Source organism: Onthophagus taurus, chromosome 6 (assembly GCF_036711975.1).
Source record: "Onthophagus taurus isolate NC chromosome 6, IU_Otau_3.0, whole genome shotgun sequence".
In the NCBI taxonomy this organism is placed as follows: Eukaryota; Metazoa; Arthropoda; class Insecta; order Coleoptera; family Scarabaeidae; genus Onthophagus; species Onthophagus taurus.
Genome location: NC_091971.1, coordinates 2420359 through 2447076, shown reverse-complemented (window position 1 = coordinate 2447076; position 26718 = coordinate 2420359). Strand labels below are relative to the sequence as shown.

Sequence of the window (26718 nt, the reverse complement as noted above, 5' to 3'; positions counted from 1 at the left end):
GTGCGTTTATCGATTTTTTAGTCTCATAAATAAAGCATTATTGTGTAGTACGTACTCTTAACTTGATGGAAATTTATTCTGATAATATACATGTAAAGTATGAAGCGAGAAGATTGTTTGATTGCGTTATTGAAGTATTATACTTCTCCAAAATTTTTCTTTATTATTGTTTAAAGTTCTAAGCTTTGGTAATGATTTAAAATCAAGTAAACCAAAAAAATATTTTAAAACGTCACAAAAAAATGAAATTTAACCTGTCAAAAAATATCGAAAAAATTAATATTAAGAAGTCATGCGGGGGGCAAAATTTGAAGTAGATCAAAAAGACGTTTAATGATTACTAGTTTCTTTTCAACGAAAGGTATTCAACAACTGATTAGAAAAGTGGCTAACCAAAAGGGACCGGTCCGAAAATATCGGGCCGCTCCCATCAATCAACAACAACAACCACTTTATCAACAGCAACAAAGTAAAAATCAATTTCAAAATTATCAATTTACAAATAAATCGAAAACTAAATCTTGGGGTAAACCTATTAATTATGGAAATTTATTTGCATATATCGCATCCGGAATTTTACCCGGAATTAATATGTTATCAAGAAACGATGGACCATCTGATCAAATGACTAGTGATATTGAAGACAACATTACTCATTTAATAGTTTTGGCAAAAATTGCTTTAGAAAAAGGTGATATTGATAAAGCGGAAGCTCTACTTCAAATGGGATTAAAAATTTGCGATGATTATAAAGTTTCATTTGGAATGCCGTTTATTTACGATATTTTGGCTAGTATCGCTTTCGCTCAAGGTGATTCAGAAAAAGCAGAACGTCTTTTAGTTACTGTCATCGAAAAAATGGTTCAAGACGGTGTTCCAGACACAAACGATCATATCATTGATTTTAAATTACGTCTTGCAAGAATTTACAGCAACTATAAAGAAAATGCTTTAGCTGAAATCGGATTTAAAACCTGTTTAAACGCACAAAAAGAAAAAATAATAAACGGCGATATGAGTACAAAAACAGGAATGTTATATGTTAACGTTCTGTTTTGGTACGGTGTTCATATGATAAAAAACGCACGATATCAAGAAGCGAAAAAAATGATTGATCGAGCTTACGATTATTCAAATAAAATTAAGGGGTTAAGTCCGTATCAAGAAATGGTTATGTTGTATACTTTAGCCGATTTAAACATGGAGTTGGGCGAGTATGATATTGCTTTGCGCACGATGCAAACCGCTGTTATGTTGGGGAAAGGTATTAGCAGTGCGGATTTACCCAAATGTTATTTGAAATTGGCTAAAATTTATATGAAAATGGGCGTTTATGATCAAGCACAACTTTCGGCGGAAGAAAGCGAGAAATTAGCCAGAATGTTTGGTAAAATAGATACGGCAATTCACGCGAAACAACTATTAGATGAAATTAAAAATATGGCTACATAATTTTTTCTTTTTATTTAGAGTTTAATTACAGAAAATTGTTTTTTTTTTGTTTTCTCGTCGTATTTTAGTCGATTATAGATAGTCAATGAATAAAATATGTTTAATGTCTTTTTTTTCTGTCAATTTTCTGTAACGTCTTGTTCAACTCTATATTAGCTATCGATCCGGTTAGATTGGGTTTTATGTTTAATAAACTATATGCTAAAAAAAGTGTAGTCAGTAGTAAATCATAATAACTGAAAAAGAAATAGCAACGATTTATATTAATAAAATGTTTATGCACTGTCTAACTCTGCGGGGCATGCTTTAAAGGAGATGATCAATGGTCTGCTTAGCCGTACGTCTCTTAAGACGGCTAAACCCGAAGGTTTCTAGTTCTAGATCTAAGGTTAGTTCAATAAAAATATATAACAACCTAACACTGAATCACAATTAAAACTATCACAGACCTAGAACTAGAATCATTCGGGTTTAGCCGTCTTGAGAGACGTGCGGCTAAACCCGAATGTTTCTAGTTCTAAGTCTAGTGTTAGTTCTAGTTTTACACTAGCACTATCACTAGAACACACACACAAGACCTAGAACAGAACTTGAGGAAGTTCTGAAACTTTTGTATAAAGTTTGTGTTGATTGGAGTTGGATTTAGATTTATGTTTTTCATTTACTTTTTCTGCTTATTTTAACTAGATTATATTTTAATGTTTCGATTTAACTTTCATTATAAAGTTGGTCAATTAAATCGAAAACGTGTGGTTAACAAGTTTTAGTGGGATAAGCTCGGACGACAATAAACTTGTTATGTGTTAATTAATAGGAAAAGTTTTGGTCATTAAACTCCGAGTTGATTTGCTAATAAAAAGCGTTTTGAATGTGCAATAAAACGAAGCTTTTTTTAATAGAGATACGTTTTTTATTTTGACTTTAAAATAAATTAAAAAATAAATATATTTTTCTTAAATAAATCTCTTCATTTAATTTTTTAAATATTTTTCCTCTCGATATTTATATTTTCTCACATCTCATTTAATTTAATGTATAAATACTCTAGTAAATACTTACCATTTATAGATATTATTCAGTTTTCCACATAAAATTGTATATTTTAATTGTTTTATTTAATATAATTGTATATTCTCGAAGCGTTTTTTTAAATACCCCATTTTTTGTAATATATATTAATTTCTTAAACATTACTATTTTTACGGAGGCATTTTTGGATCATCGGCTAAAGTTAACCACTGAGCTGTAGCCGTTTTACTTTTTAACATATCAATAAAAAAACTTTTCTCTTCCGGTCTACATTCTTTCGTTCTTCCAACGCGGCAATAACCCAACATTTCACTAGCACCCAATAAACTATCATGTAACACATTAAACTCAATCCGACATTTCTTCAGTGATTCCTTGTCAATATCAAACGTTAATGCTTCATTAAAAACCGGATTTATCGTGTTTCTATGAACACCGGTTTTACGCTTTTTTAATCGCTTAATTCCTTGGTAAAGAGACACTTTCACGTAAGGATCTGAACTGTTTCTTGTATCATCGACAATTCGGAGATTCCTCGCTTTAATCACAACGACAGTTAATCTTTCCGCCGATGGTAAATACGCCAAAGAAACCATTAATTCGCCCAAATCAACTTTCGGGTCATGTCCGAAACAAGGCGTTAAACATTGCCAAATATTAACTTTTTCATTCAAATCAATATTACAAAGTGGAAGTTGAACTCCTCCAATGTTGTGATGCCTCGAATAAGCATCGAAATCGTACAAAAGAACTTCTAAAGTATGTCTTGAAAGAGTAGTTGATTTTACTTCGAATACAAAATCTTCGTCGAAAACTAAAAATTAAATAACGACAATTTTATTTTCACATTTTTTTTACTTATTTATTTTTCACCGGGATTTAATGTTTTTTTGTGAATTCTTGTTTGCCACACGTTCGTTTTATCTGGCAACAATCTAATTTTCGCATAAGGATCCGCGGTCCCACTAAAATCCCTTGCTTGTAAGTCGTGAGCCTGAAACAGCAAAAAAAAACGAGTTCTAAAAAAGTTCGTAAACACAGCAAAACGAGCTTCGTAAAAGCTGGTGTTAGACAAAAGCAGATATAAAAACGTGATAACAAAAAAAAAGGTTTTTTTTTTTCAATTCCGTTACTTTGTTTGTCTTTTAAGAGTTAATTAAAACACAAAAAACGTTTTTATAAAGAAAGATATCTTCATTGAGGTTATAAACGTCATGTTGACATAACGAGTTTTGTGAAGTTTGTCGTTGAAACTGTCACTTTTGACAGTTAAGTGTCAAATTTGTCACATTAACGGTGTTATTATTGTAGTTACAGTGTTGTTTAATAAATTAATAACTAAATCACATCTACAAATTTTAGTTTGATTGATTATCGAATTCATCAAAGGATTAAATTATTATTTATTTATCGTGATAAATTTATTTATTTCTAAATCCGGATTACTTTAAATCCTAAATAAACCCGAATCCGTTTATATAATGAATTTTAAACACCGAAATTTACACTGCCGAGGTTTAATCACGATCGCACACCCCCGCCACTGTTCATTAAACACACAATTCACAACGGTGGATCCCATTGAGAGGGAACCTCTCATCAACGCCTGGATTTAATTGCACGTTTGTCGATGTTGAGTGGGGAGCGCACACTCATATATCAAAAACAAACATAAATTACACAATCCAAAAAAATAATGTAAAATTAACTTATAACCTAAAAAAAATTAAATATGACGTTTAAAATTTAGATCGTAAGTCAATGTGAAGTTAGATAACTAATAACATTTAGAGATGCCAACATAAAAAATGAAACTTACCTCAATTAATCTTACAGTTAATAATCCCGCTATTAAATCGTAACTTAGAGAAAGATGAATGGATCCTCTGACGTCTTCGGGTTCTCCCGGGGATTCTTTCTGATATAAAGAGGTATCAATTTTCGTATGATCCAATTTGGATTGCATTGAAGCTACTCTTGGTCGTAAAGGACTGCTGTTTGTTAAAATAACTTGAGTGTCGTTTCGCGCTATTGCAATTGGTCCAGAAAATGGAGAAGGTTGAAGGCTTGTTGATGATGTTGGACTTGTCGGTAAAGAATTATCTGTTAAAATAAATGATTAAAATTTCAATCATTTTTAGGTGATCTTATTAATTCACCAGGACTTGAATCGATATCACTAGGACACGATGAATTTATTTGTAAATTATGTGGTATCCAAAATTTTCCTCTTTCAGGCGGTAAAGGATATAAAATTTTACTACTTCCGGCCGTTGATTCGTTCATACCCATTAAAGCTTCTTGACTATAACCACAAAAAGAAGCTTAAGTGGTATAATAACCGTAAAAGCAATTTTTATCGTTCCCTCTTAAAATTAAATTTTATATGTACCTGCAATGAGTCATCTCTTTTGATCCATCTGCGTTCTCTAAAAGATTCTTTTCAAACCAGTTTAATTTGTACTTTTTCGTACAGGCCACATAAACCACCATAATCAATACTAAAACGCAAATAAACGAGACCACCGCGTAAAGAGCTACGATATAAACCGAATCTCTTTCTTCTTCATCTTCTAAGGAATCCATTTTATTTACCTAAAAACGCCCGGAATATTTTTGTTATTATCATAATATAAGAAAGGTAAATCTAGAAAAATCCAATAAAAGTGTAAATAAAGGCGAGGTTGAAAAGGTTCTTAGATGTTCAAGTCACGTCTTTTTAGAGTTTCTCCTAGCTTTCGGTATTTCTCGAGATGATTACATTTCCAGGTTTAGAAAAACCACCTGGAACATTTCCACCTGCGTGATGTTAAATTAAATTTCCTAAGATAATTGAACAACAAAACATGTAAATTTTGTTACTTAAGTAAATTGAAGCTAAAAATGTTTTAAAAAAGAAAATGAGATAACTTTTCATGGTGATATTATATTTTACAACTTTCATAATGGTATTGTTACCCAAAAGAGAAACCCTACGGGATACAATGTTAGTGTTAAAATTTATTATTCATCTCATTTATATGAAGAGAAAGACCGTATACACAACAGTTGGGTTGAACATTTGTCTGGATCAGAGTCGCACAGGGAATAGTAAAATGGGAATTAGAAAGAGAAATGAAGAGAAATGACCCTTTTGTCATTAACTTATTAAAGGTCTCTGTGTGTAAGGTTAAACTTTTAATATTTCATCGCTTAAACAATACAAAGTCATTGACCCAAAATGAAAATTGATAAAATTTTCCAGGCCCAACTGAAATCCAATTAACTAACGATATCTAATTAAAAGCCCCGTAATTTTCATGCGACGTCAAGCGTGATATTCGATCCTCTCAAAGTTATCCTCTTCTAGCTTTATATTTTTTTTACTTATGGCTTTTAAATTTATATAAAAAAAAATGTACTCAACAAATTTAACAACAAGTTTGTGTGTGATCAAATGGGGCGTGTACACTATGTCTAAGCTCATCGATAAAACCGACTAAAACACGTAGTCGGGAGGTTGTACATGGAACGGGGGGTTGTTCCCTAGACTGGCGCCATCATCTCACACCCCTAATGTATTTCTTAGCATTCTCCCATTACTTGGCATCTCGGGGAGAGATTACTCTCGGGAAGAATTCGACGAGGTCAAAAAAAATTTTTAAAAAAACATTTTAATCAGTGATTCAATTAAAATCTCCTTTGGTAATTAAAATATAAGCATTTACTTTGTTACAATTAAGATTGTCATAAATATGTCAAAATGACATTCACTATAAGTCATCTGTCAAGTTGACGTTTGAATTTTAGGTGGAAAACATAAATATTGTACAAAAATCTTATTTCGTAAGAACACAGCGGTTATATCGCAGTACGTACTTACTTTTTTTATAAATAATCTTTATTTACTTAAATACAATTCACGGTTACTTAAAATATAAATATAACGAAAGTATTACAAGTCCCAGATAGTATAGTGGTAAGTATCCACGCGGGAGACCGGGGTTCGATTCCCCGTCTGGGAGACTTTTTTTTTCAAATTTATTTAAAAAAACTTTAAGAAAAAGAATAAAAATGTAAGAAATTGATTAACATTCTCAAAAGTCGCTGTTTTAATTCCCATTTTAACTCTTTAAAGATAACATCCACTATTTATTGTTCTTTGTTAAGCTTTAGGTGGAGTGAAAATCTTATCAAAACCAATTTGAAACTTAATTAAAACTCGTTGTGAAATAAAAAGATATTTTTCTTGGTTCGGTCGTAAAAACGATCCATAAAACCTAACCAAGGAAATAGACTGAGATTAGAGAATATAAGCAACCCCAGAATGACCTGGGACCCAGATCAGAAAAGCTCTGTTAATAAACTTTTTGCTAGTTTTGCAACTAATCACTCCGTAGGTAATAAGCTACTTTAGATCGTATTTCAAGTACATGACTACTAGCTCAAGCGTTGTCATCAACTTCAACAACATATCATGTACAAAAAATAATGATTTATAAAAATGTAAAGCAAATAAATGTCCGCAAATGTACACATTAAAAGTCAATAGACCAAAAGAAGCGAACCGACCGACTTTGAGAGCACTCGTGCGATGCAATCAAACCGATGAAGTTCAATCAAACCGCAAAAATAAAGAACACGAATGTCCCTCGGTGAAGTCGCCGTAAGAAATTCTCAATCCTCTTGCACGAAACTCGCGCAAATTTTATATTCCCATAAAAATCGGCAACGAACAAGAAGGAGCTTATCATATCTGCTACATTTATGAATACAAAGAGATATAAATAGAAAAGATATAGATATAAGACAAAGAAATTGTTTTTTATTAACTCTCTTGATTGCAGGTAAGTGGAAGTCAAACTTCTGCTACAATATCAAGAAGAGAATGAAATAAATGATTTTATGTTACAAAATAACTATAAATTCCGAAATTGACACTGCGACTAACTTCACACCTCTCAAATGCTAGTCTACGCTAATTTATTAAAGTCGTAATCGTCTAAGCATATTTATTTAATTTTATTTATATAAAATTTATTCAAAGTTGTGATTTGAAATTATCTCAATTCAGGGTATAGAAGACAATCTTTTTTTAGGATTTATGTTGGTGCTATTGATTAAAACATGTCTTAAAAATGACAGTTAAATATGTCAAATTTAAAAAAAAAATTATATCATTTCCAAATATTCTATTGATATCTCCATATTAATGACTTTATTGTGATTATAATTCGATTTTTGTAATATCAATCTAAATTAAAAGTTTAAATGGACGTTAAAATGACTTTTAACGACAAGCTCCAATCGAGCGAAAATTTCTGACGCCTGTTTTCAACAAGTTCAGACACTCGTTAATAGTTTTAACGTGTCGAAAACGAGATCGAACATGTTTTCAACGTTTCGAACGCGATCGAGCTTTTCTACAAGTTTCAAGGAGGTGTGTATCGGAAAAATAACAAATAAAATTAAAAAAATAAATAAAATTCAATAAATTTTATTTTAACATAAATAAAAAATAACACAAAAATTAAATAAGAAAATAATAACGTTGATTTTTGTAAGCAAATTTTAATAAAATATTTAATAATAGTATTAAATCTAAAAATAAATTAAATACTTTCTTACCTTTTTTAGGTTTTTGTTTCAATAATTGTTTAAATCCTAAATCCAACTGTTGATCGAACCCGTTTTAGTTACGCGTACGTGGAGCTTAAAAGCTTCAGAATTTCTAACTACTTGTTGTGACTCTTTCGGCCGTCGAAACGGGACTAAAATTTGCCCGGAATCGACCGAAGGCTTCGAAAGCTATTGGCGCATACCAACGGTGTGGGTGGTCCAAACCCTATACTATACTAGCATTCAACCAAAGCTTTTAAGCTTGGATAGCATTTGACGGGTTTATGACGAAGGTTTACATTTTATGAGACCATTTTAATCGATTCAGACGATATTTTATTATTTAAAATCTCGTTAAAAATGAATTAACCCTGGGTGTAAGCTCATTTTAAATTATTAATGACAGCTTTTTGAATATTTATGACATCTATTGGCGGGGGTACAACATTTGAATTTTTAATATAACTTAAATATTCATTTTAATAAATAAAATCTATTTTATCTTTAAACGTCATTAAATGACATGTATGTCATCCGAGAGTAATTAAAATAAACTGCTTTACCGACAATCTATGATATTTAAAAGATAAATTATAATATAATAATGTTGTAATTCGATTTAATGTTAATTAAATAATTTAAAATTAAAAAAAATTTATAAAAATTAAAAATGCTTTTGAAATTTAATACTTATCTTTCTAAACTCCACCAATTTTCTGTAATTGTCGTTCTAAAAAATGTTAAGAGATGGCAGAGCTAAACTATTATTTATTTATAATCTTTTTATTTTCGTTATAGCAATAAATTCCTTTGAAAAAAAAAACTTGTTAATTAGAATAATGTTATAATGTTTAAAAAATTTTAATTTCTTACAAATGTCACGTCCTTGACTCACACTAAAAAACATCATCATTGATTAATTAATTGTTATTAAAAATTTTTAATAAGCTATTAAACAAAGCTATTTTTAATCGAAAATATCTCACGATAAACCCATAAAATACAATAATCCCCCGAATTATTTCGTATTTACTAACCCAAATCAAATACCTATTAAATAGATAAAGTGTTAGATTATGAAATCAAAACAAAGATACACAATTAAACGAACGTTTCATTGGTGGTCGGATATACCCATCTCTTTCTAATTGCTATGATGAAGTCAATTTATTACAAGGAATTGTCCATATTCATGTCGATTTTTAGATAGTCGACGCCCTCCAATTGGAAAAGTGAGGTTAGTAAACCAAACAACTTAAATCGACCGCATTAACAGGTAGCAGTTAAAAATCGTAAAAAAATCGTTCCTTATAAAACCATAATTCAGTATTTTTTTTAAATAAAGATAATTAAAGTTGGATTAACAAATTATAAATTGAGAAGGTAAGAAATTCTTTTTCTTTATTAATTTAGGTTATTGTTAAAGCGACTTAGAAAACGTGGGAAAAACGTTAGATGTTAACGTCTCCTCCCACTCGAAAATAATCGATGTGTGTCCTCTCTTGGACACTATTTTTAGTAAATGATATAATTTCTCTCTCGCCAGGATTTTGTAATTTTTAGACCTGAACTAAATTTAAATTTAACGGCAGACATAAAATTTGAAAACTTTTAAAACAATTTGATTACAAAGAAATATTATTTTTGGGTCGCCCAAGATGTCTTCAGCCGGATTTCCATCTCAACATACCACAGCAACAACCGTTTCTTCAAACACTACCGTTCAAACTAATATAAGGTTTGATCAAAGTTATCTACGAACGTTACCGGGGATTTTAAAATGTATCCAAATTGTAAGTAATATGAACTAGAAGTACCTTTTTTGTGAAATAATTATTTTTTATTTTTTTTTCATAGACTGTAAACTTAATTGGGTTTATCTGTATTGAATGTACAGGTGTAAATGCTTATCATTCCCGTGGGGGGTGGTTCGTCACTGTGGCTATGCTTGGATTTTGGACAACAGGTATCCTCCTCACGTTTTATTTGTTTCATATAATCGAAAAATTCTATAAAATCCCCTGGTTAAAGATTGAATTCGTTTTTTGTTGCGTGATGGGCCTTTTCTATTTGATTGCTGCCTCATTAGCCGTTTCATTCCCAATTGAGGGTTATCGCGTTGGAGGCGTTTTCGGCTTTATTGCAATGTGTCTTTACGGGGGTGACGCATTTCTCAAATTTCAATCAATACAAAGAGGCGAAATTGCACAAGGCGAACGTGTCACCGTTAGACAAACCACTACATCACCAGCTTATTAAATTTCTTAAATTTGTTTTACAACAAAATTGTTTATAATTTTTAGGTTAAGTTTTTTTTTTTTTTTGTTGCACTTTTTATTGTTGGAAGAAAAATTTGATATTTAAATGAGAAAACCACATCCTTTTTTGTGGTTTTTTCATTATTTGATAAGAATAATCAATAAGAACACTATTTATTGAAACTTTTACATGTTAATTCACCGAAGAATCAATATTTTTTAAAATTAATATATTGGCTTAATGGGATGTTTGAATTACAACAATAAAATGAATTAACTTACAGTTTTGTCCATGATTATCACAAAATGTACGTATTTTTAAATATAAATAATTAAATTTTATATTAAAAATGACATATAAATGTTGACACATTTTCTACTTTACCGACATTTTTGACACCATAATGTCATTTTGTAATAATTTTGAATAAAATTGGATTTTTAAATAATTATCTTTAATAAATGTGTTCAACGTTGAATTAATTAAGCAATAAGTTTTTTAAATTTAATTTCATCTCTTAATGTGTATTAAGATTTTTGTACTTATTAATTTTACATTTTTACAAAAAAAAGATTTCTTTTAATTTCTTACATTATACAACGATTATTTTTAATGTAACTAATTTATTTTTATACTTATAAACTGCAACTTAACACTGCATCCTAAAACCAAATCAAATTGTTCAAACAGTGTGAATAATAGAAGTAATTTGAAAATAATTTTGGGACCATCAAAAAAAATGAGTAAAAACGTACAACAAACGATAACTTGTTATATATTGTTATTAAACTTAGAATTAATTATATTAAAAACGTTTATCTTGTTAAATATCGAACGATCATAAATAATTGGCCCAAATCAATTTAATGTAACTTGGGTTGACAATTTTTGATTATTCGTTACTTTGTTAAAGAATCTATTTTAATTGGCCTTTGTAATTACACAAAAATAAAGTATTATTATAACAAAATTAATCGTATTTATTGAACATCAACAATCGATAATAATAAAAATCGATTATTTTCATCACAATGATCCATGTTACCATAAATCGCCAGCATCACCTTATTTATCATATCTTTTGTGTTAGTTCTAATGATAGTGCTAGAATAAAACAAGAACTAACACTAGACCGAGTACTAGAAACATTCGGATTTAGCAGCAAGTCTCAAGACGGCTAAACCCGAATGATTCTAGTTCTACAGTAGACCTAGAACATGAAAATTTCTCAAAAAAATCATAAATCAGTTAATTTAATGTAAAAAAATCTTATTGAAATACTAAAAGTAACTAATATTCCTATATGTATATCAAAAAAGTTATAAAAATGGTACGAAATATTCGACATTCACCAAAAGATTTCCAAAAATTTCGGTTGGTATCATTTTAGGGATATGTGTTGTGAATTTAAACATCAAAATGACGTTTAACGTTACGATGACATTTAATTTCAAAATCATTTTAAAAATCAGAAAGGGTTAAAAATTGAACCAGAGAAATAAAATTAACCGTGTGTATCTTAATAAGTGTCCCTTAAAACGTATAGATCATTCTAGTTGTAGTTCAATAAAAATATGTGATATGTTAACTGTCACTAGAACTAACATTGAACCTAGAACTAGATACATTCAGACATGTTACATTTTATGTGGAACAAAGTATAGTTCGTTTCTTTTCTATAATACTTGTCAATGTCAATTATTTAGGGTTTCTGTTGGTATTATCTAGGACCCTTATAAAATTTATGTTGTTTTCATGATTTTTAGTAACATTGTCAGTAACTAATTAGTTGAGGTTAAAATACTGATAAATTTTTAGATAAATACAATTTTGACGAAGTACATATTTGTTATAAAAACGTGTTACAAAGTAATTAAATAGAATAAAATACCTTTTCTAGGTAAGTAAGTGGCAAATAAACACCCCACAACACTTTTTATGCACCTTTTCTTTTTGAATAACGAAAGCTCAAACGTCAATGTGACATATTTACTTCAAAACATGATAAAACAAAACTCCCTGTTAATTTTGCCAACTTTACAACAATTTGACAGGTATTATAGAAAAAAAATGAACTATAAATAGGTAAGCCTTGGTTTCTATGGAAATATATTTCTGTATATTGCATTTTAAGTGAAATTCAGTGTATAAATAATTAAATTTGATATTAAAAATGACATTACATAAATTTGGACACATTAAACCGTTTCTACTTTACCGACATTTTTGACACCTTAATGTCATTTTAAAATAATTAACATTAATAAATGTGTTCAACGATGAATTAATTAAGAAATAAATGTTTTAAAATTATTTTATAAAAAATGTTGTTTCTTCTCTTAAGGTATATTAAGATTTTTGAACTTATTAATGTTACATTTTTACAAACAAAAATGTATATGCATAATTTCTTACATTATACAATTATTTTTAATGTAACTAATTTATTTTTATACCTAAAATCAAACCATATTGTTCAATCAGTGTGAATATATATAGAAGTAATTTGAAAATAACTTTGGGACCATAAAAAAAATGAGTAAAAACGTACAACAAACGATAACTTGTTCAATATTGAACGATTATTCGTTACTTTGTTAAAGAATCTATTTTAATTGATAAAATATAATTGGCTTTTGTAATTACACAAAAATAAAGTATTATAACAAAATTAATCGTATTTATTGACCATCAACAATCGATAATAATGAAAATCGATTATTTTCATCACAATGTTCCATGTTAACATCATCATCGCTTTCGTCGGCAGCATCACCTTCCTTATCATTTTTAAAAATGTTAAATCCACTTCGATTTCGCTTCCTCTTCCGTTTAAATCGTTCATTAGTGGTCCATGAGACATCCGAACACAAAGCAATCGACACTTTAATTTTGGTAAATGCGGCATAAACCCCAGGACTATTTTTCAAAAATAAACGTAAATAAGCATCCAGATCGCGCCTGGTTAAAAAATTCATTGTTAAATTATAAATTAAAGTTCCATTATAAAATTTTGAAATTAAATAATCATCAAATGGTTTTCCCAATAAACAATTTAAATACTTTATGTGATAAGCGCAAGATTGAAACTGAGCGAATCCGTGAATTATTGATTTATCATAAAGATTTGGATTTCTTCTTAATTTAATGTTCATGTGAAAATAAGTGATTATTTCTTTGTATGTCATAATCTCATCGTTTCTTGCGATTAATTTTAAAGCTTCTTCATTCGAAATTTTATTGTTTATGGTTAATTCTTTTGTATTTTTTTCGATTTCTTTAATTTCTGCTGTAAAACTGTTATAAAACTTGCGTTCATCTCGGAAATAACCTACTTTAAATTGTAAAATTAAAGCGGTTAAAATCAACGCATAAATATAACAATTATTTATTGGCGGTTTTGACCATTTAATCCAATAAATTATACTCGACACATATAATTTCCAATCTGCTGGAAAATCATTTATTATATTTTGAGTTCTTAAATCCTTATCAATATTTAAAACTAAATAAAAATATTTTTTAGCTTCATCCAAAGATAAATTTTCTAATTCGTTTATGTTGGGGAGATCCAATGGTGATTTTAATATAAAGAATGAGTCGATTTTTCCTTTAATGTTTCTATTAATATATTTTAATTTCTTCGTATTTTTTAAAGCCAACATTTTATAAATAGCTTTCATTAATTCCAAGCTTATGTTATGCGAGGGAATGTTACAACAAAAATCTTCAATTTGTGGCACAAAAATGTATCGATTATGAAAAATTATATCAATAAAAGTAGCGGGGTAAACACATTTTTGGTATCTAACTTCAAAATATTTCGGTAATTCATCAATTTGCCTCGAATCATCTGGTTTCATTACTTTTTCGGCTTCAGGAGATTCATCACTCGAAGAATCATCAGATGATTCGTCCTCAGAATCAACTTCTTCGTTATTTTCGGCACTTTCATCGCAAATCGCATCAATATTTATATCGTCAATAATCGTTTTTGATTTTTTATCTTTATTATTTTCCTCAATGTCTAAAAACTTAATCAATTCACTATCAGAACAAACATAACTATTTGCAATTCCCATAATTTGTTTTCCAACATATTTTCTCCGAAATTGTTTAACGCGCCCTAAAATTTTCCTTAAAGCCGATTCAAAATCTTCGTTTCTTAACCATTCGATAACCGCTTTAATTCGTCTTTGTTGATCATTTTTGCCATTACGTTTCCCCAATTTTAAATGCTTATAAAAATTATTAAACACAGAAGCTTTAATGTAATCGTTTCCTAATAAAGTTGCTAACAAAGGGAGGCATTCTTTTTTTATCCCGCCATATTCCCTCAAAAAATAATCAACCCTATAAATTTTGCATTCCACATATTTGTAATTAGCCCGAGACTTAGATCCGTGCATTACGATCGTATTAAAAGGAATATAAGCGACGTCGAAAATAAAAAAGTCCGAATCGTAACTTAAAACGGGGCAATTTAATTTCCTCGCGATGCAAGCCATTTCATAATCCGCCTCAACTAAACATCGAACAACTTTTAATTCCAATTTTAAGGTTATCTCAACAAATAATTCTCTTAAAAATAATGGGAATACACTCATTCCATTTTCTCTAGCGGCATCGATCGTTTTAGCTTGCAGAAGACGCGCTTTTACCCTTTGATAGACAGTTTTCAGTTTTCTATCTTCATAACCACCATCGTAAATAATCAAAGGAGTTATATTACATTCTTTTAATAATTTAAAAAAGTAAATCACCGTTTTCTCATATTTATCATAATCCCCGCCGAAGCAATCATAACATTTTGCGTGCCATTTATATAATTGAGCTGCTAAATTATTACCATCGATAACCAAGTAGGTATCGTGTAATTCATAAGGTTTTATGTATCTATTCGAGCTTTGAGCTATAAACGTTGTAAGACCTCTTACGCCCATAATAAACTATTTTTTGAAAGAATTTAACATTAAACATTATTAAAACACGTCAATTTAATCCCCTTACCTTAAAAAATCCAAATTAAACGGCCAGCATGTTGATATAAATGTCAAAGGGATAAAAAGTGAGGTTAAGTTTATGTCATTAAAATTAAAATTGTATTTATTTTTTAATTTAATTGATTTTATTATTAAATTATAAGAAATAACATAATTAAAGCTTATGATTAAATTGCAAATAAATCAAAATTACGCCAAAACGAGATTCGCATTAAATTGTATAAAAGCGAATTTTACATATATTTTTGAATCAAATTGATTTTAAACACAAGTGATTATTAAAATATCGCGGTTAAAACGATTAATTTGTAAATTTACAAATAAATTAAATTTATTGATTGAATATTTTTTGACTAATCAAAATTTGACAACATAACCTCAACGCTTTATGAAAAAATGTAAACAAGTCTTTTCTTGGGAATTAAAAATAGCGCACAATTAACTTAAAATGATTTGTTATTTAGGGAAAATATCTTTATTAAGTTACGTATTAACAATTTTATCATTTTCATTAACATTTTTACCAAGTGCCAATTACAATTATTTAAGTGTAAATATTTTCGTTTTAATCCTAGCTATTTCAAGTCATTTTATCCTCATAAATGTATTTGTTAAGTTAATATGTAAAGGAGAAACGTATCAGGTTGTAAATTAGTTTTTATTAGTGATATTTTTGTTATCGTTATGTTGTTTTAGGTTGCTGTTCGTGCAGTACTACTGGGGTATGTTTTCTCTCTTGGTGTATTTATAAAAATTTATGGAAATGAAATATGGAAAATATTCGCTGTTTATATGTGTATATTATCATTTTTTCACACTACTGAGTATTTATCCATGGCTGTTATCCAACCAAATCTGGTTAATACAGATTCGTATGTGATTAATCATAGTCGTGAATATACCATTGCTGCTGTTGCATCTTGGACTGAATTTTTTTTAGAAGCTTATTTTTTACCAGGTAAGTTTTTTATTTATACATTTATTTGATAATTAATATTAATTAAATCATTTTTAGATCTAAAATGTTTTATGTGGCTCTCAAATATCGGAGCCATTATATGTATTTGTGGTGAAATTCTTCGAAAAGCTGCAATGTTAACTGCAAAATCCAATTTTACACATATGGTTCAATGTGAGAAACAACCTGATCATGTTTTAGTAACTCATGGAATTTATAGGCTTTGTAGACATCCGAGTTATGTTGGATGGTTTTATTGGTCAATCGGAACTCAAGTAATTTAATTATTTTATGATTATTTTAAAAAATTAATGTTTGTTTTTTAGATAACTTTATTAAATCCATTTTGTACATTGGCTTACACTTTCGTTAGTTGGAAATTTTTCAAGGAACGAATTCATATTGAGGAGATAACGCTACTTCATTTCTTTGGACAACAATATCATGAGTATCAACAAAAAGTTTCCACCGGGATTCCTTTTATTGAGGGATATAAACTTAAATCTTTATAGGTTTAAAAAAATTAATCTGATAAAACGGAACAAAGAAATGTGGCGATAAATGTTAATCAATAATATCTCAATAAATAAATATATTAAAACAAATTTATTCCAAATTATTTTGAGGTTATAAAATTAAAAAATGTCAATTTCTGTCATTAAGGCCCATTTATTGAAGGATAAATTTAAATCATTATAGGGTTTAAAAAATTAATCTGATAAATGGAGCCAAGAAATGTGGATAAATATTAATCAAAAATCTCTCAATATATACATAAACATATTAAAACATATTTATTCCAAATGTTTTTGAGGTTATAAAATTAAAAGATATCAATTTATGTCAAGAAGGCCCACTTGTACCAACCTCGTAATTAATAAATTATCTACGGAATGGTTGCCATGGTTACAACAGTTTTAAGCGATCTCATTGGCTAAGATCTGGATATATCAAAGATTAATTTATCATGGGTTGGTAAAAGTGGACCTTAATACTAATAAAGAGGTTAGTTTGGCATCTTATGTAAATAAAAAACTTTTTTTGAGTTATTTATATTTTATAAAAAATAATTTTTATTTTTCTTACAATATTTACTTAAATGTAATTATGTTTACTAGACTAGATTATCCCGCATCGATTTATTACTGTACTTAACCTATTTACGGAATATCTTTTTATCACAACCTTTAGTTTCTTAACAAAAAGTTAATAACAAGAAAAATCTTACAAAAAGGCACAACCAAGTACTAAAAATACCACAGCAATTGGAAATATCATGTAAACAGACTTCCTGGGATGACAGGTACTTATAAGTAATGTGATATCATCCTCTTCATGATCGATACCATCTCTTGTTGGAACTTCAACAATAACTGATTGATCAGACCAAAAACTAACTGGAAAGGTACACGTTGTGTTGTGAATACATTCAAAATTTTTTGACACATTACTATATTGATATGTTGGTTTGTAAATATCAAAAACAGCATGAATGTCGTTTATTATAAAATCATTGTCTGAAAAAAAGATGTAATAATAAAAACCATCGGAATTCACTTCATGTTCGACACTCATGTGTTCAGATTGTTCCAAGTATTGAACATTGTCGCATAAATTGCTGGGTGGAAAACTTTGAGATACAAGGATCGAGCCATCATAACACGCTAAAAGACCACTTTCAAAACTTGAGACACTTTCTGTAGACTCAGTTGGTGTAAAATTGAACGCGTTACCACCGTGTTCGATTCTGCCATCTAATAAAACTCCAACTTCACGTTTTGTACGATTTTTTTCATTTTCTTCTAAAGTTTCTTTAAGTTTAAGAATTTTATCTTTATGATTGCTTCTTTTATGATGTTTTTGTTTGGTGTGTCTCTTTTTATGTGACTTTTCAGTTTTAGTGACTCCCAAATTTTTGTGCACATCTAAATTTTCGTGAATATCCAAATTTTCCTCTGCTGTATTCAAATCCAATTCACCCCCTTTATTTTTTTCAACGGAATCTTTAATTTCTTGAGCAGCCGTTTCAAAAGTAATTTTAACCCTGGTACTTTCTACATCTAGAGTTGGGCCGTATTTTTTCATATTATGTTCCATTAATCCGCATGTTTTTAAATTTTTTTCTCCTCTCACTACTAAAATTCTTGAACCTTCGTACCTTGAACATACTTTCATTCTGACCGTTGCTCCTTTCAATAAATAAAAACCCCAATACTCCAATGTGTCATCGGGTAATGACATGGATTTCTTCAATCTAATATGTTTACGCTTCGAGCTCAATACAGGTTTTTCTTCTAATTTGAATGCATTAAAACTTGTATTCATTGCAAGTGTATGTGAATCACAAAACACTGATGATATTCCTTCTTTAATTTCTACAACGTCTGATTCAGTGACTGGGTAACGAACATCGGCGAAAACGCTGTGGCGTAGATATAATGGTGTTACTATTAGAATGGTTGGAATAACCGTTGTCATTATGCAAAATAGGGCCACCCGTTTCACTCCACGCATCTTTCCAATATCTAGAAGGTAAAAAGAACGATTTTTGGTAATAAAATGATGAACTTTAATCTTTCGATTTTTTTTTAGGTTATGTTCTATCGTTATACCTGAACGGAAAATTTACACCCATTAGAATACTGCTCATTAATTTTATTTGATATTAAGATTAAATTTAGTTGATAAAGATGACAATAATAATAAATCTTGGTATTTTTTATTAAAAAAAAATAAAATTACGACGTATTGTATTTGTTTCTTATTGCATTTGATAGATGGCGCAAAATATAAAGTTGTCATTTTTGGCGGTTAAATTTAAAAAATTTATTTTTTTTTATTACAGTGTGAATATTATGTTTATTCATTATAAAATGATGAGTGCATGTTGTTTTTGTCACGTTCATGGAAATTATAAGATATAAACAGACACTAATTGTTAAAATTAGGTCAAAATGATAACCGAAAAGTTTAACTTTAATTTACACGTTGAAAGTATTTAATTCTTATCGTTAAAACGAAAAACAAGGCGCCAAAATTGTTTTTGTTTAAATTAACATCGTCTTTTCAAGAGTCTGCAGTACATAGTTCAGATAAACCTGTTTGTAAACTTTTGTACAACAATAACTAACGGTATCTGTGTAAGAGATAAAATGTGTAATGTCCTTTCGGATGTTTATAGAAATGGGAAAGATTGACGAGGTCAAAATCTTCTTGTAAAATCAACAAAGTTATAATATTAATTCATATTATATAAAAAAGGTGTTTTATACTAACCATGTATTCGTTGTATTGAAGTATATCTGTAGTCCTTATAATAAACGTGAGATTTTTGATAATCCGGAAGGATTATCGTTGTAGATGTAACAGACATTTTTTAAATAAACAGATCACTTTTCCCAAAAAAAAATTTTACGAAATAACGTTTTATTTGTGTTTTAAAATCAAAAACCATCCGCATTAATTCACATCTTTTGAGTTTTTATTTGAAACGCCACAAGAGTATGATAAAAGGAACTAAAAACTGGCACATAAATAGATCATTAAACGTGAACTGGTTGTTAGCGCGTTTAAACGACAAATAAACAGTAGCATAAGATACTTGGAGATTTTAAACTTACGTAGAGAAGTGCTATCGATAAGGAAATGATATTTTTTTTGTCATTTATGATCATAACGGATGGTATAATATAATTGCAATTATTTGTAGAGGATGACCACTTAATCGGTAGCTAATAATAACGAGGTGACAATCAGATTATATATTTTTTAAGAGATTTTTAAGAGAAAAAAAACCAATCATTTTGATTGAAATAAATAAAAATATTGTTAAGTTATTTCGAAATATTGAAGGGTAAATCATCAAGTTTAAAAAATATTAACGAGTACTCGATTATTTGACGTCAGTAGAGTTATCTAGACGGATAATCAAGATAACCAACTGTGATTTAAAAAGAACATATACCGAGTGTTTCAAGACCAACTTTGGGGTTTCAATAATTATAACTATATGGAGATATAATTTGGAATTACGGTAGAAAGATTTCAAGGTTTAGTGTTAGTTATAGTTTTAGTTCATTATAATCTATCAGTATAATCTAGCGCCAAATAACAATTAAAACTAGAACTAACACTAGCTCAATGTTTCTAGTTCTAGTATTGGTTCAATAAAAATATACAACAACCTAGCACTGAATCACAGTTAAAACTAGAACTAACATTAGACCTACAACTAGATACATTCGAGTTTAGCGCACGTCTCTTAAGACGGCTTAACACGGAGTGTTAGTTTTAATGTTTGTTAGAACTTTCAAATGAACAAAGAAAAGTAATAAAATAATTTCATATAAAATGAAAATCTTTGCTTGAAATTATAAAAATAATGAACCTTTCTACTACCATTCTTGGATAGTTCGTGATTTACTAATATTTCGGAGAGTGTTCAAATACGGATTTTGCATATTATATATTTAAAAGTAAAATATGTTTTTGTACATTAATATTAATATCACCGTGTATATTTTTGGATTAATGAAAAAAAATACAATCCTACTTGATATATTTTAAATTAAATCAGTACTAATGATTGACGTCTTCTAAATATTTGAAAACTGATTACGATTTATAATTAATAAATTATTAAAAAAAATATTGTTATAGACGTTTTTTTTTTCATTCAAGTTCAAGTAATTTTTTAAAAATAAAAACAGGTACTAATCATACAATAACAGATAAATTTTACAATCATAATCCTTTTGGGCAATAAAATAGCTTTTAACAATAAGCGGAAAATAATATCTAATCATATTATGAGTTAAATACAATTTAAATCACAATGCCATTTTATAACATCAATACAGTTCGATTCCATTTAGCAGTTTTAAATTGTACATGAAATTTGACATTGACACATCATTGTCAAAATGACTTTTTTGTTAACCTAGGAACAATTAAATTTTTTTTCTTTTTCAAAAACATTATATTTTTTTATCAATTTTTAATTAAAACTGTTCACTTTGTACTGCCAATTTTTATTTATTCTATATTCTTAAAATTTTCTTAAAAAAAAAAAACTAAAATATAATTCTTATATTTTCTGCAGTGAAATTAAAAGTGGCGCCATCTATCGAGAAATTTTAAAAATGTCTTTATCCCTGAAAATTTAAATTATATTCATTTTATACCCGAATTAAATGAAATATATAATCAAAATATTTATTAAATTTTCTTATAAATATTAAAATAACCGTATTAAGTATTCTTTACCCCGCCTTCGAAAAAAAGAAAGTTTCGCCCCCTAGCGACAAATATAGAAAAAATTTTAATTTATCTTTTTATTAAAACAAAAATACAAATTAAAAAAAATTAATTTTACAAGTTAATTAACTTACAACACTCATAATATTTGTCATCACCTGTTGTAAAACGAACTGATAAATGAATTTCTTTAAAATCAGCTTCACCAAAATAAAAATTTTTATATTTATCTAAAATAAAAGAAGCGTCAAAACTTTCGCGCTGTTCTCTTCTACCATTATTTCGTTCATCACTGATTTTAGCGTTACGATATCTTGAATTCATTAAAGTTGCATGCAACTTAACACTGTCATATTGTTTCCTAATGATACCTTTCTTTGCAAATTGATCAACTAATAAATCCGACATCTTTTGTAAACTCGAATTATATTTTTGCACATCCAATTTTACTTTGCCATATAAAACATCTACAGAAGTGGGATCATCATTCATAATTTCAATACCCTCCATTACTATTTTTAGTGGTGGGGCGTTCTTAAATAGTGAACTAAAAAAAATTGCTTTAAATAATTACTTTAAACTATTTTATACATATACTGTAAAATTTCCGATTGACATTCATGCATCACCCCAACAGCATTATCAATCTCATAATCATCTAATAAAACAAAAGTGGCTAATGTTAAATGTAATTTTTGAGGCGATATAAAAATACTCTCTTCAACACCTCTTAATGGAGGGCCACTCATTAATTTACTCTAAAAAAAATGAATGAATGAATTAAATTATTAGTTAAAATAATCTTAACCTTAAATATTTCGAAATTTTTGTTTATTTGATCAGAAACCAGCGGAATTGATAAAAAATGAGTAACTTGGTGTTTTTCCCTCATTTGTAAAACAATTAAGTTGATTCGTAATCTTGCTGAGCAAATATCTCTTTCTGAAGATCCCGTTATAACAATATCCCCAGTTTCGCCTTGTTTAGGTATTTTAATTCGCGTATTAGTATCCATTTCGATTTCTTTACGTTTAGAACCACGAGTCCCGATAATAAAACCAAAGAAGAAAGGGGCTACATGAATTTTAGTCAAAAACTGTCCACTTTTCGTTACTTTTATCTCCACATCATCATCTAATTCAGCACAATTAATCATTTCATCTAAAAATTAATGTAAATATAGTTAGTTAATAAAAATCCTTTTTATTATCTCACCATCGTTGTCTGTATAAGGACCAAGTTGGTTATCAGATTTATGGGCCATTTCTACCGGATATCGACGAAAAAGATTATTTCCAATGCGTACCAATTCGGGTTGGTTAAAGACTTTTGGATCTCTCGAATTTAAAATATCCATTTTTATTACAATTTAAAAATTATATCAAAATGATATTTAAGGTTAAGTTTCTTTATTTTGACTCTTATGACGTATGTTAAATAAAATGGAGTTTGCAACGATAGATGGCGCCTGATCCATGCTTCTTATACTATTATATAATTAATTCCTTTTAAAAATTACAATTTTTATTACAAAATTATTATTTTAGCTATAAAATGTATATGAAGAGGGCAAAATTAAAGTTTCAAAGTTTTACAAAAAAATAGGTTTTTGTTCCAAGTGCCATCTTTTATTTAATAATAGAATTATAATCAAACCAAAAGCTGTCAAAATAAATAAAATAAGATCATTTTGATTATAAACTTAAAATACATCTCTTAATTGAAACAGAGGATGTAATTAAAAAGTTAATTAATTTATAATTTTATTAGATATCTTGGTGATAGCGCCATCTAGTGATTCAAAATTTTGTCAGCTAACATTCTTAACAAATTTCGTAGATTATATTCGCTTTTATGATTTTTAGATATATCATTGAATATTATAAACTACAAACAATTTTTAAATGTAAAATAAGATTGGATTTATTAATATTAATAACAATAACTTACCAAAATGAACTCTATATAATACATTACAGCACCATCTGTGAATGTAATGGCGAATGATTTAAATAAAAATTATTTAAAAAAAACTTTTATTAACAATTTTTTGGTAATTGGGACTGAATATAAAATTAATCGCTAATTAAATTCAGTTTATTATTAAAAATAAACAAAAGAAGTAACATAAACATAAATTTTTATTATTTCTGAATGACATTTATATTTATATTTTTAGGATAAAAAAATTAGGTTGAGTTGCCAAATATATTAATTGAAAAAGATATTAAATACATATTCTTGTTTAAAAACAACGTTTAAATCAACTTAAACCTGTAAAAGTAGATGTAATTGTTGTCTAGTTAGCATATATTATGATAGATGGAGCCACCATTTTCAAATAAATGTTTATTAATGATTTTCTGCAAAACACTACGTTATTTACTATTATCAATGTTATTTATGAACGTATTAATTCAAAAAAAAATTTAAAACAACCAATAAACATTCTTGGATTGATACGATTGCATTCCAACCTATTCCTTATCACATTCTATGGTACATAATGATTAATTAAAATATCTTTTGATTTTTTCTTCAATATAAACAATTTAAACTTATTATTGGAAAATATAATATTTTTCAAAATTATTATATTTAAAAAATTAAATTTTGCTGTAATTTTATCATCTTCCAAAATTATTTACAGTGAAGATAGCAGCATATTTCAGGTTTAAAATCTGACGTATTAATTATAAATAATATACATTATATTAATATTATTATATTAATTACATATTATTACGTTATTATTGAACTGCAAAAAGGTAGTTTTACACTGTGTTAAGAAACAAATAATTAAAAAAAGAAATAATTCCTGAGTCTGAAGAAGCACGGCTAAACCCGAATCTTTCTAGTTCTAGGTCTAGTGTTAGTTCTAGTTTTACATTAGTACTTAGTACTGTTACTATATAGAACTAACTCTATACATAGAACTAGAATCATTTGAGTTTAGGCCTCACGTCTCTAAAGACGGCTAAACCCGAATGAGTCTAGTTCTAGGTATAGTGTTAGTTCTAGCTTTACACATGCACTGTCACTACAACTAACATTAGACCTAGAACTAGAAACATTTGTGTTTAGCCGCACGTCTCTAAAGACGGCTAAACCAGAATGATTCTACTTCTAGGTCTAGTGTTAGCACTAGTTTTAGTTCAATAAAAATATGCAACATAGTGATATTTTATGCTAACTAGCGCTACCTACCAGCCGTCATAAGAGAGGTACAGCTAAACGGAACGTTTTATAGTTCTAGTGTTAGTTGTAGTGCTAGTCATAGTGTAGTTTTATATGTTATTCAGCGCTAGAGTGTTGTATATTTTTATTGAGCTATATGTTGATCCATTATATCGAGGCAATATGTATGCAATGCACTGTATATCTATAGATTTCAACATTTATGTGATTTATGTGTATATTTTATTGTAATTGATTTATAACTTGAAACACCTGTATATCTTTACATGGTTAACACCATTACGTTTTTCAATGCATAAATTAGTAATAAAAAAATTGTAATAGCACAATTTTTTATCAGCATCACTTTAGATATCACTATTAATGTTACTCGAATCCATTCGGGAACCGATATTTGACGAGTTGCGCCGACTAGGATCGCCGCCGTCGCGCTCACGTCAAGTCGCGCGTCCTACCATTTATCGGCGCCTGGCGGCCGGCTCTCAGTTCGCTTTTTGCAATCGTATCGGTCATCACCGTACGCAAGTTTACGCTCGCTCTCTACGCTACATTTCCAAAACATTTACGCCGCGATTAAACCAAACGTTAACAACAAAACCGCAACGCTTCGAACTATTATCAACAAAAAATTTTTTTTCATTAAGTTATAATAATCTCTTTTAGCTAACACTAAGTAAATTAGTTCTGTGTATTTATTGTGCGACCGGAAGTGAACCTTTTTTGAAAAACTACAAAAGAACTTTCTGAATAAGAAGAGAAATAACCAAGAAAAAAAGGTGATTTAAGAAAGGGTTTTGATTTTTCGATTTTTAAAGGGTGGGATTGAAGTGGTTCTGTTCTATTTAGTAAAGTGAGACTGTTCTATTTTTTTTACGAAGGAGGAAAACCAGAGGCTCGTGGTGAGTGTGAATGTACACGCGCGTTTCAAATTCGTTATCGCCCCGAGTATATACCCGGGACCGAGAGAAGCAGCGTATCTTGTTGTCTTAAATTACAATTTCCGTTGACGCTGACCCGACGGACTGACTGTCCGAGATTGTGTTCGGTTTATCTTTGGGTGTTATATACAGAACCGTCTTTAAAACAAATTCCATTAGAAAGTTAAAAAAATATATTAATTACCAAGAAAAAGTAACTCACTTTTCATTTCAAATGCGGTGTTATACAAAATCATCCCTTAATAACCACAAATAATACATTTCATTCTTGGATTATCCCAAAAAAACGTTATTAAACGTTATAAGATGTAATTTAAATTTCTGTTGGTAGTGTCATATGTCAAAAATGACAACAAAAACATAACCTAAATTGACATAAGAACTTGAAGGGTGTTATTTCGTAATACCAACTTAAAATATTTTTCTTAAATTATTACTTAAATCTATTTTATCAGCACGAAGTAACAAAGTATAAATAACAATAAATTGTGTATATTTTGCCTTGAATTCAAAAATAAATCATTAAATTTCCACGAAAATATTTTTTGAATAAGAAACGTGCTTTAAAGTTGTCGTAACGCGTTTTGAAAACCACACTAACACTAAACTCCTTTACGTTATATACAGTAAAGAAGATCTAACCGGGGACAAAACCGTTATTAAAGTTAATGTGAAAGTTCACTGCTTATTTTGTAGCTTTCGTCTACACAATATTTTATTGCAGTTTATACACGCGTAAAGATGTTTCATTTATAACTTTGTTACAAAAATAACTTAATGGTTATTAAGCTTATTTTATTTTTAAAATATTTTAAAATGTTATAGTTGAGGTGCAATTAGATGTCATCATCGTCGATAAGGAAAGTTAAATAAGAAAAGCTATCAATATCTTCCGTCGATTTAAAGTGTTATAATCGTCGTTTTTGCTTCTGAAAGTTACTCTTTAACCGCTAATAAAATTCTTAATAAAATCTCCTCGTAGTTAATGTAAAATACCTGAACAGATTTCAACTACGGGCCTTCGCTT

The 26718-nt window shown here is 28.7% G+C and overlaps 8 protein-coding genes across 13 annotated transcripts in view; 4 read left to right on the top strand and 4 right to left on the bottom strand.

Annotated features, from left to right (window-relative positions):
• Positions 1–333: 333 nt before the first annotated feature.
• Positions 334–1452, top strand: LOC111424808 (tetratricopeptide repeat protein 19, mitochondrial-like). The gene has a single exon (XM_023058495.2). The coding sequence runs from the start codon at positions 334–336 to the stop codon at positions 1450–1452; it is 1119 nt and encodes a 372-aa protein (XP_022914263.2).
• A 1093-nt stretch (positions 1453–2545) lies between these two features.
• LOC111424865 (Synaptotagmin alpha) lies at positions 2546–8215 on the bottom strand. 2 transcript variants are annotated; one of them, XM_023058559.2, is made up of 6 exons: positions 8089–8215; positions 4874–5076; positions 4641–4786; positions 4301–4584; positions 3355–3475; positions 2546–3295 (listed from the first exon to the last, which is right to left on the bottom strand). In XM_023058559.2, the coding sequence occupies exons 2-6, from the start codon at positions 5065–5067 to the stop codon at positions 2652–2654; spliced, it is 1389 nt and encodes a 462-aa protein (XP_022914327.1). In that variant the 5' UTR covers positions 5068–5076; positions 8089–8215; the 3' UTR covers positions 2546–2651. The 2 variants fall into 2 exon arrangements, with proteins under 2 accessions (XP_022914327.1, XP_022914328.1); XM_023058560.2 differs by lacking the exon at positions 8089–8215 and having other exon boundaries at positions 4874–8025.
• Positions 8216–9294: 1079 nt separating this feature from the next.
• Positions 9295–11308, top strand: LOC111424846 (plasmolipin). The gene is made up of 3 exons (XM_023058537.2): positions 9295–9462; positions 9738–9872; positions 9937–11308. The coding sequence occupies exons 2-3, from the start codon at positions 9738–9740 to the stop codon at positions 10336–10338; spliced, it is 537 nt and encodes a 178-aa protein (XP_022914305.1). The 5' UTR covers positions 9295–9462; the 3' UTR covers positions 10339–11308.
• A 1690-nt stretch (positions 11309–12998) lies between these two features.
• Positions 12999–15433, bottom strand: LOC111424816 (protein asteroid). The gene is made up of 2 exons (XM_023058505.2): positions 15349–15433; positions 12999–15287 (listed from the first exon to the last, which is right to left on the bottom strand). The coding sequence occupies exon 2, from the start codon at positions 15279–15281 to the stop codon at positions 13020–13022; it is 2262 nt and encodes a 753-aa protein (XP_022914273.1). The 5' UTR covers positions 15282–15287; positions 15349–15433; the 3' UTR covers positions 12999–13019.
• A 234-nt stretch (positions 15434–15667) lies between these two features.
• Positions 15668–16904, top strand: LOC111424757 (isoprenylcysteine carboxylmethyltransferase ste14). The gene is made up of 4 exons (XM_023058420.2): positions 15668–15984; positions 16038–16299; positions 16357–16574; positions 16626–16904. Exons 1-4 carry the CDS (start codon positions 15790–15792, stop codon positions 16809–16811), a joined length of 861 nt encoding a protein of 286 aa, XP_022914188.1. The 5' UTR covers positions 15668–15789; the 3' UTR covers positions 16812–16904.
• A 221-nt stretch (positions 16905–17125) lies between these two features.
• LOC111424863 (uncharacterized) lies at positions 17126–20003 on the bottom strand. 2 transcript variants are annotated; one of them, XM_023058557.2, is made up of 2 exons: positions 19576–20003; positions 17126–18824 (listed from the first exon to the last, which is right to left on the bottom strand). In XM_023058557.2, exons 1-2 carry the CDS (start codon positions 19670–19672, stop codon positions 17524–17526), a joined length of 1398 nt encoding a protein of 465 aa, XP_022914325.2. In that variant the 5' UTR covers positions 19673–20003; the 3' UTR covers positions 17126–17523. The 2 variants fall into 2 exon arrangements, with proteins under 2 accessions (XP_022914325.2, XP_022914326.2); XM_023058558.2 differs by lacking the exon at positions 19576–20003 and adding an exon at positions 18912–19430.
• A 1614-nt stretch (positions 20004–21617) lies between these two features.
• Positions 21618–22984, bottom strand: LOC111424744 (activating signal cointegrator 1 complex subunit 1-like). The gene is made up of 4 exons (XM_023058402.2): positions 22771–22984; positions 22364–22716; positions 22153–22313; positions 21618–22102 (listed from the first exon to the last, which is right to left on the bottom strand). Exons 1-4 carry the CDS (start codon positions 22910–22912, stop codon positions 21670–21672), a joined length of 1089 nt encoding a protein of 362 aa, XP_022914170.2. The 5' UTR covers positions 22913–22984; the 3' UTR covers positions 21618–21669.
• A 2248-nt stretch (positions 22985–25232) lies between these two features.
• Positions 25233–26718, top strand: part of LOC111424697 (phosphodiesterase 9) — a 30817-nt gene continuing 29331 nt past the window's right edge. For 2 of the 4 annotated variants that reach the window (XM_023058330.2, XM_023058328.2), the window contains exon 1: positions 25233–25652. The gene's annotated coding sequence lies outside the window, so the exon portion shown is untranslated. The remainder of the gene's footprint in view (positions 25653–26718) is intronic. The other 2 variants (XM_071196339.1, XM_023058329.2) reach the window with 2 other exon arrangements.